The sequence below is a fragment of the Macaca fascicularis genome, chromosome 16 (genome assembly GCF_037993035.2).
Source record: "Macaca fascicularis isolate 582-1 chromosome 16, T2T-MFA8v1.1".
Classification (NCBI taxonomy): domain Eukaryota; kingdom Metazoa; phylum Chordata; class Mammalia; order Primates; family Cercopithecidae; genus Macaca; species Macaca fascicularis.
This window is the reverse complement of record NC_088390.1, coordinates 56,169,178-56,179,924: the sequence shown is the minus strand read 5'-3', so window position 1 is coordinate 56,179,924 and position 10,747 is coordinate 56,169,178. Positions and strand designations below refer to the sequence as shown.

Sequence of the window (10,747 nt, the reverse complement as noted above, 5' to 3'; positions counted from 1 at the left end):
GGAAGGGGTTAACCTGCCCTGCGCTTCCTCCTGTGTCCTGTTACTGCTGAGGCAGACCTGCCGGGCCAGCTGAGCAACTTTCCTCGGAGTGCTGCCTGGCGCTGGCTAGGAGGCAAACGCACGCGGGAAGAGCTGCTACCCATTCCAGGGACCCTGCCGCTGCCCCTCTGAGGGGTCTGCGCCTCCTGGGAGCAGGTGGGTCTCTGGGACGAGGGTCCATGGTGGATGGCTCTGGAGACGCTCCCGAGGCTGTGCCATCCCCCTGCTGCACAGGTTGGAGGGTCACCGCAGAGGCTACTCGGGCCGGGGCTGGGGCCGAGGGAGCCCGCACTGGAGGTAAGCTCCTCCCTGGCCCCCTCCCTGGCAGTGGCGGCATGGAAGGTGGGAGTTGGTGGGGAGCAAAGAGTGGGCTTGGGGCTTAGTCTCTTTTCCAGGTGCGAGGGAGAAGGCTGAGCTGTAGAGGACCTAAAGGCTTCGTTCCTGCCACCCCTCCCTCCCTGCAGCCCCCAGAAAGGGACTCAGGGCCCCCTCCCCATCCATCCTGGGACTTAGTATCTTTGGTGGCATTCCCCACAGACTCCTTCTGCACATCTCTGCTGTTTCCTCTTCCTCAGCCCCTCATGCACACCTCTAGCCTCAGGGTAGCCCCCCTCCCCCATCTCCTGTGCTCCCAGGAGGCAGCTGTTACAGTGGCCAGAAGCTTAGAGCTCAAGCTCACCCCCATTCCTACAGCATCAAGAAGGGCACTGTCATTCCCCACTGCTCAGGCTGGACCTGATTTGGAGGCAGGGGCTGGAGCCCACCTTAGCAGAGGACGGGAATGGGGTGTGGGCTGGGCTGGTGGATGCACAGACTTTGCGCAAACTCATGCACGTGTGACTGGACAGATTTGGGTTCTTTCCATTTCTCTGAAGCCCTTGCTGGGGACAAGCGAGCTGCGTTTTTCGGTCCTGACTTTTGGGAAGCTCTCCAGATCCCCCCATCCTGCAGGCCCTGAGAAGAGCAGCCCCTCCCTACTGCACAGTTCTCCTTGGGACCCTGTATGTAGGCGAGAGCTGATACTCCATGCCTCGTGGCCCATCCCACCACCTGCTGGCCATGCTCCCATCCCCTCAGCCTCCTCCTTCCTCTGTCCTCTCCCTCATCTCTGAATTCTCAGGCCCTGCCCTCTCTGTGCCCTTCCCTCCACCTGACAGGGTCCGGCTCAAGGTCACTGCAGTAATTCCATCTCCAGCTGCCCAGGGCTGCTGCTGCTACCGCCACTGCCTTATCGGCCGCTGGGTTTCTGTTTCACTCCCTTTTATTTCTGGGCATATTGTGTTCGATAAAACCCTTTGCTTGTAACACTGCTGGCAGCGCTCCCAGCTGCTCCCTCCCGCGTTCCTTCCTTTCCTCCTCCCCTCTCTGTGCTCTGGCAGCCTCACCGTGTTCCCTCAAACTCCAGAGAAGGAATATCAAGGTGCCTCCCCATGTTTCTGACCCCACACTTCCCCCTAGCCCCTGCAGGGGTGTGCAGAGAATGCCCACCTCCTGTGAGAAAGGTCCAGGCAGGGCCGCTGGGCCCACACTGAGAGTCCCCTTCCAGAGGCTGGTGCCCCTACCTGGGCCGGGCCGGAGGGCCAGGGCAGCCAGGTCCAGGTAGGGCTCTGGTGGAGTCAGTGCTCGACTGGTTCTGCTACTTCCAGTGGCCAGCCGGTAGGGGTGTGCGCTGGGCAGGCTTCGGTGCACATTATTTCCCATCTTGACTCTGCCACCCCCAGCCACGGGATGGGGAGGTGAAGGCAGGTCTGAGTCACTAGCAAGGGGGAGGGCAGTAGTTAAACAAGTTGTGGCCGTGGCATCCCCACAGAAGGCCCACCACCCGCTGGAAGGGAAGACAGACAGGAGACAAAAGGTAGGCTGCGCTGTGGGCCAGGCACTCTCCACCTCGTCTGCTCCCACGGGATCCTATTCTCTGGGCCCCAAACAAAACCTGCCAAGGCGTGTTTTCAAAGCGTGGGGCCGCTTTGAACTGAGCCCAGCACTGGCGGGGCTGGGGTGGAAGGAACATGGTGTCGGGTGGGGGAAGGTCTCCTTCAGATTCCTGCTTCTGGCAGCCTGGGGACCAGCTGGGGCAAGGGCTGGGATGGAGGGTGGAGCCGAGAGTTGTTTGGTGGGTGGGGGAGAGTTCACGGGTGAAGTGGAGGCTCTGCAGGCCCAGCCAGTGTGTGTGTGCATGCACAGACCAGCGCTAGTGTGGGAGGAATGGCGGTGGTCAGGGAATTCCTCTTTTGGTTTCTGAAAGGGCCTTGGGAGGACCTGGGGCCTGGGGTTGTATTCAGCAGACAGCTTGGACCTGCGGCTATTAGGGGCGAATTGGGCTGGCCTGGCTTTTCTCCCTGCTGGGGTAGCAGAGGTCCACCATGTGTCCAGGGCTTTGGGACTTTGGAGAACCCAGACTGTTCCTACTTTCAGAGAGCTTCCATTCTAGCTTAGAAGGTGGGACTGAGACAGTAAAGCAAACCGATGAATTAATGACTAAGCTGGGTAACACTGACAATAAGGATTGGATTAGTCTTCTGGAGACCTAGATGTTAGTCCAGGCTCTGCCACTTACGTGCCATACGACGCACGCAGGTCTCATCCCTTCTCTGGCCTCAACACTTTCATGTGTAAGTGGGGGGTGGCAGTGGTGGTGGCAGGCAGGAGTGTTGGCTTTGGCCAGATCTCTGAGGGGCAGCCTTCCTCAAATGATCCTTGCTTTCTTGCCTTCTGGCCCAGTTCACAGCATTTCTTCTGAGCTCCCCTGACTTGCTGGTTCACTCCTCCTTACTCTTCCCTTGGATCTTGGATCTCAGCTCCGCCACCACCTCCTCTAGGAAGTCTCCCCTGATTTTCCTGGCTTGGGTCTTCCTGGGCGGCTCTGCACTCCCACACTGGACTGTGATTTTCTGTACCCTCACAACTGAACGTGGGTGGACCAAGGCGTGTGTTCTGTGCCTGGCATGATGCCTGGCTCAGAAAAGGCCTCCAGGAAATAGGTGTTGAATGCACCAAACTACAAAAATTAACAATATGAGAAAAGTGAGCTGAGGAGCTGGGAAGGACAGGTCTTAAGCTAGATCTCAGCAGAAACAGAGGTGGTGGCGCAGCAGAAGCAAGGCAAGCGAGCCTTCCTGGAATCCCGTTAGCATTCCCCTATGAGGCCATGCACTCTTAGGTGGGGCTTCCTAGGGTCGTCTTGGTCCCCCATGTAGCAGCTCTGTGATCTCAGACAAGTCACTTAATATTACAGGGTCTCACTCTGTTGCCCAGGTGGGAGTGCACTGGCACGATCATGGCTCACTGCAGCCTCCAGCTCCTGGCCTCAAGTGATCCTCTTGCCTTGGCCTCCTGAAGTCCTGGAATTACAGGCATGACCCACTGTGCCAGGCCCATTTAATACTCTAAGCCCTACCTTTCCCATCTGTGGATGGAAACAATGACAACAGCATCTTTGTGGTGTGACTGTGAAGACAGATGAGCATGCAAAGCTCCAAGTGCCTGCTGCATTATAAGTGAAATAAGAACATGTGCCGCTGAAGGCTATCCCTGGAGGCAGGGACACTCTGGCCAGGCCTCATTTAGTTGGTCAGTGGCTGAGTGACCTGTAAGGTAGGCCTTTGCCCCTGAATTCCTGGCCCTTTCTTCCTCAGCCCCATGTGGAACCCAAGGACGCAGCTGCTTTGCTGAGAACACAGCAGCCCATCCTTCAAGACCGTGACCTCACCACAGTGGCCCTCAGCCCTCCATCTCCAGCGGGGGCGAGGGCCACCCACCTCCAAGTCTCCAGCCATGACGACCTCCGCGCTCCGGCGCCAGGTGAAGAACATCGTGCACAACTATTCCGAGGCGGAAATCAAGGTGCGCGAGGCCACCAGCAATGACCCCTGGGGCCCCCCCAGTTCGCTTATGTCCGAGATCGCTGACCTGACCTTCAACACAGTGGCTTTCACCGAGGTCATGGGCATGCTGTGGCGGCGGCTCAATGACAGCGGCAAGAACTGGCGGCACGTGTACAAGGCTCTGACATTGCTGGACTACCTGCTCAAGACAGGCTCTGAGCGGGTGGCCCACCAGTGCCGTGAGAACCTCTACACCATCCAGACACTCAAGGACTTCCAGTACATTGACCGCGATGGCAAGGACCAGGGCGTCAACGTGCGCGAGAAGGTCAAGCAAGTGATGGCCCTGCTCAAGGATGAGGAGCGGCTGCGGCAGGAGCGAACCCATGCCCTCAAGACCAAGGAGCGCATGGCACTGGAGGGCATCGGCATTGGCAGTGGGCAGCTGGGCTTCAGCCGCCGCTACGGCGAGGACTACGGCCGCTCCCGGGGCTCCCCGTCCTCCTACAACTGTGAGTGAGCCCCAGCGTGTGGCTGGGATGGGGAGGTGGCCCGACTTCCAATCCTGGCTCTGCAATCCAAGCCATGGTTCATAATACCTACCTCCGAGGGGTGTTACGAGGATTCAGACATAAGGAATGTAACATGCAAGGCACAACACCCGGCACATAGGAGGTGCTCAACAAGTTAGCTCAGATAATAATGTTGTTACAGATTCATCATCATTCGTTAGCTGTCTTGATAGGATGGCATGATGGTGGAAGCATGGGTTTGGAGACAGATAGCATTCTTTATTCTGCTTCCTCCAAGCTGTGTGACCTGGGCAACCAGTTCTCTGAACCTCAGTTTCCTCATCTGTACAGTGGAGATAAGCTCACCTACCTCCACTGTTTGATTTGAGAATGAAATGAGACCAGGCTCAGCAATGTCCCCTACCCCGAGCCCAGACATATGGCATTCCCCTTCATCCCCCTACCTGAGGGCAGCTGCCGGACAGTCCCTGACTGTCCTGCCCTGAGTTGTGGGGGCTTCCCCGATCTGAGGAATACTCAGAATGGCCCGCCTTCCATAAAGCCTTTGACAGTTTGCTGAGGGCTGTGAGGCTGTGACCTCGTTGGACTAGAACCTCCTATCCTTGCACTTCCCTTGCCCCCAGGCAGGACAGGGTCCATCTGGAAGTCCAAGAGCTGGAGTCAGGGCACCTGGGTTCAAGTCCTGCTTGAGGACCCTGGTCAGGTGCCCTAAGTGCTGCCTGTGCATCTGCTAAGGAGGGATTGGAGCCGTCCCACCGGGACAGGGTGGGATGGGGAACTTACAGAGAGTGCCCAGCACACTGCCTGGCCCACGGGGGCCTCCACGGCCTGTTGTTCCCCTCCTCTCAGTTCTCTTCTTTGAGCCTCAGCTTCCTGGCAGGCAGAGGGGTGTGGAAGCTAATGGGTAATCGTGTGGTCACAGAGACATGATGGTCGTTGCAGCCTCCTCTTCGTCACCCCGCTATACCTCCGACCTGGAGCAGGCCCGGCCTCAGACGTCAGGGGAAGAGGAACTGCAGCTGCAGCTGGCCCTAGCCATGAGCCGTGAGGAGGCAGAGAAGGTGAGGCCACGCAACCCCACTGTGGTGGGGAGGGGATGGGCTAGAGGGAGAATGCCTGGGAGCCCCTCAGCCTTGACTCAGGCTCTGTCACCCGAAGCCCCACTCCTGTGCCCAAGGACAGCACAAGACCCACAGTCTCTGTCGGTCTGTCGCAGGCAGGGACTGCCTCCCCGCCTCCAGTCCTCTCCACCTGGCCTGGAAAGAGTAGCGGGTGTGCAATTAGGGGCACCTGATGTGTCTCGGGGGGCCTGCTACCACCTCATGGTGGAAGGGGTGAGTGAGCTCAGACATTGCTAGGAGACACTGGGATATGCTGCCCGCCCCCGCCCACCAGCTATCCTCGTGGGGAGACAAGGATGGGCCCCCGATATCATCAACTTTGCCACTACCTCTGTGGATCCAGGAAGACCAGGCAGGAAGCAGCTGGGCCTCACACAGGAGGGCCTAGAGAACTCTCAGAGGATTCAGAAGCAAAAGATCAGTCTTCCTGATCTTTAAACTGCATTTCAGATGCAGGCAGGGAGAAGGCCACGCCCACCCTGCTGACTGAGGGGCAAATGGCCCATGCATACTGAGGCTGGGCATCTGTCTCTCCATCCCCATGACCCAGGCAGGGCTATACTGCCCTTCTGCTCCCAAGGTGGGAGTACAGGGCCAAGTTCACACCTCTCTTCCTCCGCAGCCTATCCCCCCAGCCTCCCACAGGGATGAGGACCTGCAGCTGCAGCTGGCTCTGCGCCTGAGCCGGCAGGAGCACGAGAAGGTAGTGGGCTGAGCCCTCCCGGCTGCCGGTGCTGCTGTTGCTGCTGGTGATGGAGGTGCTTCAGGGCACTAACAGGCTCCTCCTGCTGTACCCGGTGGCCCTGCCGCTCCTAACCTCTCAGCTGTCTCCCACCTGCACTCTCTCGACTCCAGCCTCGGGTGCACAGGTCCCCGGATTCCAGCCTGCGCCGCTCATGCTCCTGACCCTTTCTGTGCCTTCTGCAGGAGGTGAAATCCTGGCGGGGTGATGGCTCCCCCATGGCCAATGGTGCAGGGCCTGCCGTCCACCATCGGCGGGACAGAGAGACCGAGAGAGAAGAGAAAAAGGAGGAAGAGAAACTAAAAACCAGCCAGGTAGGGAGTGGGCTGGGGTGCGTGGGATGGACAGGGCCTGAGACATGGACTGAGTATTTGTAAAGAGAGAGCAGAGTAGTGCTTGGCATATAGTAAGCACTAACATGTTTATTAGATGAAATAGGTGTGGGGGTGTAGCAGCCCTAGTCCCACCCTGCATGGGCTGATGACTGAGTTAACAGCAAAGTGGGATGCACAGGGATCCTGATCAGAGACCCCTGGATTTGGGTTCTGAATTTGCTGCCACTTACTCTATGACTTGGGGCATGTCACTGTCATGGCCTCAGTTTCCCCTTCTGCACAGTGTGCTTATTGGATAGTTCCAGCTCTGACATGTTAGGATTATGTGATACTGTCGATCAAGACTAAGGTGGGCCCAGGCACATGGTGCTGAAAACACCGCGGGCTCATGGACGTATTTTCTCCACATGGGGAGTGAGCAGCTGCTGAGTGCAAGGCTGCCCTCCAAAGCTGTCCATGTCATGCCCGGGTGCTGCGGTCTCCTTTCCGCCCATGTTCACTGTGGCCAATTTCTCTTGGACACTGACCTAGGGAGGTAGGCTGGTTGAAAAACATCTGCCCCTTTCTGCTGGCCTGGATTCTATCCCCGCTCTGTCTCTCCCCGGCTGTGTGACTTCAGGCAAACCCATTCCACCCTCTGTGCGCTGGCTGGCTCATCCATAAAATGGGCACATCACCTGCCCTACCTACCTCACAGGGTTGTTATGAAAATCAGGTACTCTGTGGATGAAGAAACATTATAAACTGTAAAGCACTATGTCGAGGTGAGGGATCATGAATAGGTATCTGTGGAATGAATAAAGAGAATGAGCTGGCATTAGCCTGACAGGTCAGGGCCTGCCCTCCCTCCAGGCCCCACCCACTTCTGAGCCCCGGCTGCCTCTCCCCTCCACAGTCCTCCATCCTGGACTTGGCTGACATCTTCGTACCTGCCCTGGCCCCGCCCTCCACACACTGCTCTGCTGACCCATGGGACATCCCAGGTGGGCATGCAGGGCTGCAAGAGACTTCCAGGCTGGCCTGAATGCCCCCTCCTTCCCAACCACTTGCCGGGCCAAGCACCTCCCCACCTCCCCACAACATCTGAGTGTCACCGGGCAAGTCACTCACCACCTTGAGCCTCCGCCGCCTGTGGGACGGGCTTTCATAGTGAGGGCTATGGAGAATGTCTGAAGGGCCCAGCTCCTAGGAAACGCAGCAAATGTTCTCTTGCTGCACTCACTTGCTCAGCATGTCCCTGCCTGGGAAGGTGGCCTGAGTCACCCACACCTGCAGGTCCCAGTTCCTGGGGTCACTTGCCAAATACGGGCTCCAGCCTGCTGGGTGGTCCTGAGGCCACAGTCCATCTGTGACATGGATCCCCTGCCTCCCGATTTGGGCTGGGTAACTGGGAAGCGCCCTGGGCGAGGGATAAGGGTGGGCCTGGGATCATGTCTATGCTGTTCCCATTTCAGGTTTTAGGCCGAACACAGAGGCCAGCGGCTCCTCCTGGGGGCCTTCTGCAGACCCCTGGTCTCCGATCCCCTCAGGAACCATCCTGTCCCGAAGCCAGCCCTGGGATCTGACTCCCATGCTCTCCTCCTCTGAGCCCTGGGGCAGGACCCCAGTGCTGCCTGCTGGGCCCCCCACCACAGACCCGTGGGCACTGAATTCTCCCCACCACAAACTCCCCAGCACTGGGGCTGACCCTTGGGGAGCCTCCATTGAGACCTCCGACACACCTGGTAAGAAGAGGGCCAGAGCATGTGAGTGAGGGGCTGGAGGACTTCCAGGCAGAGCCAAGGGGGCAGCAGATACTGTATGTGTTACGAGGGTAGCTTCTCTGGAAAGGGGTTAGACCAGCACCTGCTCTTTTTGCCAATCCATCTCCTCTCCCTCTCTTCCCCCAGCTGTAGGTGCTGCCTCGGCCTTTGACTCATTTGCCAAACCTCCAGAATCCACAGAGATCAAGGAGGGGATGGAGCAGGCCCTGCCCTCTGGGAAGCCCAGCAGCCCTGTGGGTGAGTGGGGCAAGGGAATGGTGAGGCTCTGGGGAACAAGGGGCCCACCCCAAGCAGCCTCTGTTCTCTTCCTCCCACATCGGGCGCCAATCCCTCTCCCCACCAGCGAGCTCTAGCATTTCTATTCCAGAGCTGGACCTGTTTGGAGATCCCAGCCCCAGTTCCAAGCAAAATGGCACGAAGGAGCCAGATGCCCTGGACCTGGGCATACTAGGCGAAGCACTAACCCAGCCAAGCAAAGAGGCCCGAGCTTGCCGGACTCCCGAGTCCTTCCTGGGCCCCTCCGCCTCTTCCTTGGTCAACCTTGACTCGTTGGTCAAGGCACCCCAGGCTGCAAAGACCCGGAACCCCTTTCTGACAGGTAAGACGTCCCTCAATCCAGGGGCTCCTGCTTTCAGAGCCTAGCCTCGGCCGGAGGAGCTCACTCTCCTTCCCAACTTCCAAGACCTCCCGGTGTAGGGCTCTGAATCCCGGGTCGCTCCAAGCCACTCTCGTTCTGCAGGTCTCAGCGCTCCGTCCCCCACCAACCCGTTCGGCGCGGGCGAGCCGGGCAGGCCAACGCTAAACCAGATGCGCACGGGGTCGCCGGCGCTGGGCCTGGCGGGCGGGCCCGTGGGGGCGCCCCTGGGCTCCATGACCTACAGCGCCTCTCTGCCCCTCCCGCTCAGTAGCGTGCCAGCCGGCTTGACCCTCCCTGCCTCGGTTAGCGTCTTCCCGCAGGCCGGAGCCTTCGCACCGCCCCCAGCGCGCCTGCCTCAGCCGCTGCTGCCCACGCCGAGCTCAGCCGGGCCGCTGCCCCCGCCCCCGCAGACCGGCACGAACCCCTTCCTCTGAGCGACACCCCGCCGCGGGCCGGCCTGCGCATGCGCCAGGCGCCCCGCGGCCCCGCCTCCGGACCCGGGGCTGGGGCGGGGCGCCGGTGCTAGTGGGTCGCTGAACCAGTGGCGGCTGGAATCACGCGGCGGCTCCGGAAGCTGGACATGGACCACGGCCCGGGAGCTAGAGACTGAACGCCCGCATAATAAAGACTGGAACCCTAGTTCTCAGCTCTCACCAAGTGGACTTTTTGCGAGGTGTGGCGGCCGGGTCTCGACCACAGCGTGGATCACCGGCTGTCTAGGAAACTGCAGCTGCACAACGCGGGGTGCAAAACTGCCCCCGCTTCCTTTACAGCTCCTCTCAACCCTCACCTCCATCCCCCGTCACCCAGGCACCTTCGCTTCCAGACGCTCCCAGGCTGTCACTCAATTCGGTCATTTCATTCATTTATCACACATGGGCACTGGGGCTGAGCTAACAGCAAGAGACAATAGGCCTTTGTTCCTATTTATTGGGTACTGCTTATGTGCTAAGCAGATCAGCTTATTTAATCCTTGCAACGACGCTCTGAGGTAGACAATACTGTTAATTCCGTTCGGGACCCTGGCTACATAATTTGTGGGGCTCAATACAAAATGAAAATGTGAGGGCTCCTTGTTCAAAATCGTGTGAAGAATTTCAAAACAGGGACAGCAGAGCATGAAACCAAGCGCAAAGCCCACTGTAGGGCGATTGCACAGATCTCTCACCTTGCAGCCGGTACTACTCCCATTTTTCAGGCAAGGAAACCGAGGCTCACGTTAAATGGCATGCTCAAAGTCACAAAGCTGATATGGGGCGGGGCTGGAACTCAGAGTCAGACAGTCTGGCTCCAAGGCCAGGAGCTGCCAGGCAGGGCCCCAGAATTAATTCAGCAAATATTGACTGACTGCTGTGGACAAAGTGCTGGGCTCACCTGGGAAGGATCCAACCTCCAGGAGCTTGAGCGCAGCAGGGTAGACAAGCCAGGGGGCAGCAGGGTAGACAAGTCAGGGGCACGTGATGCGGCTGTGCAGGAGCCAAGTGCAGGAGCTCCCAGGCTCCTTTGTTTTACTGAGTCACCTTAAATCTAACTCTGCCTTCTCCCTTGCTTCACCAAGGCTGGTGAGAAACTCAGTCTCAGCCACAGAGGGGGAATCAGACCCCTTCTAGGGGTTTATGTGGAGTCTGGGAAACCAAGGGTGGGGTGAGGCCTGGTACTCAATCCAGGAGGGGCCCCTATGACCAGCCTTGCCTCTTTTTCTTCTCAATGCTCCCTGATCACTGGACCACTGGACACTGATGTGTCCTCAGTG

General features: G+C 58.7%; 1 protein-coding gene and 1 long non-coding RNA gene across 11 annotated transcripts; one reads left to right on the top strand and one right to left on the bottom strand.

Moving 5' to 3' along the window:
• The first annotated feature begins 85 nt into the window (after positions 1-85).
• EPN3 (epsin 3) lies at positions 86-10,077 on the top strand. Of its 9 annotated transcripts, none has more exons than XM_005583684.5 (10): positions 86-195; positions 3,675-4,375; positions 5,339-5,457; positions 6,140-6,220; positions 6,445-6,573; positions 7,490-7,577; positions 8,049-8,318; positions 8,484-8,594; positions 8,725-8,955; positions 9,097-10,077. In XM_005583684.5, the coding sequence occupies exons 2-10, from the start codon at positions 3,814-3,816 to the stop codon at positions 9,426-9,428; spliced, it is 1,923 nt and encodes a 640-aa protein (XP_005583741.2). In that variant the 5' UTR covers positions 86-195; positions 3,675-3,813; the 3' UTR covers positions 9,429-10,077. The 9 variants fall into 9 exon arrangements, 6 of the variants coding, with proteins under 6 accessions (XP_005583741.2, XP_073875430.1, XP_065387417.1 ...); XM_074019329.1 differs by having other exon boundaries at positions 86-336; XM_045376034.3 differs by lacking the exon at positions 86-195 and adding an exon at positions 1,407-1,894.
• On the bottom strand, positions 4,540-7,995 carry LOC123569489 (uncharacterized). Of its 2 annotated transcripts, none has more exons than XR_010581825.2 (3): positions 7,705-7,993; positions 7,285-7,380; positions 4,540-6,496 (listed from the first exon to the last, which is right to left on the bottom strand). It is a non-coding gene; the product is annotated as an uncharacterized lncRNA (long non-coding RNA). The 2 variants fall into 2 exon arrangements; XR_006693258.3 differs by lacking the exon at positions 4,540-6,496 and adding an exon at positions 6,664-7,121 and having other exon boundaries at positions 7,705-7,995.
• Positions 10,078-10,747: the final 670 nt, after the last annotated feature.

Bases quoted from the DNA above. Each gene is read 5' to 3' on its own strand.
- EPN3 (XM_005583684.5), top strand. From the start codon at position 3,814: ATGACGACCTCCGCGCTCCGGCGCCAGGTGAAGAACATCGTGCACAAC. The intron at 4,376-5,338 runs GTGAGTGAGCCC...TGGTCGTTGCAG, and splicing joins CTCCCCGTCCTCCTACAACT to CCTCCTCTTCGTCACCCCGC. The intron at 5,458-6,139 runs GTGAGGCCACGC...CTTCCTCCGCAG, and splicing joins GCCGTGAGGAGGCAGAGAAG to CCTATCCCCCCAGCCTCCCA.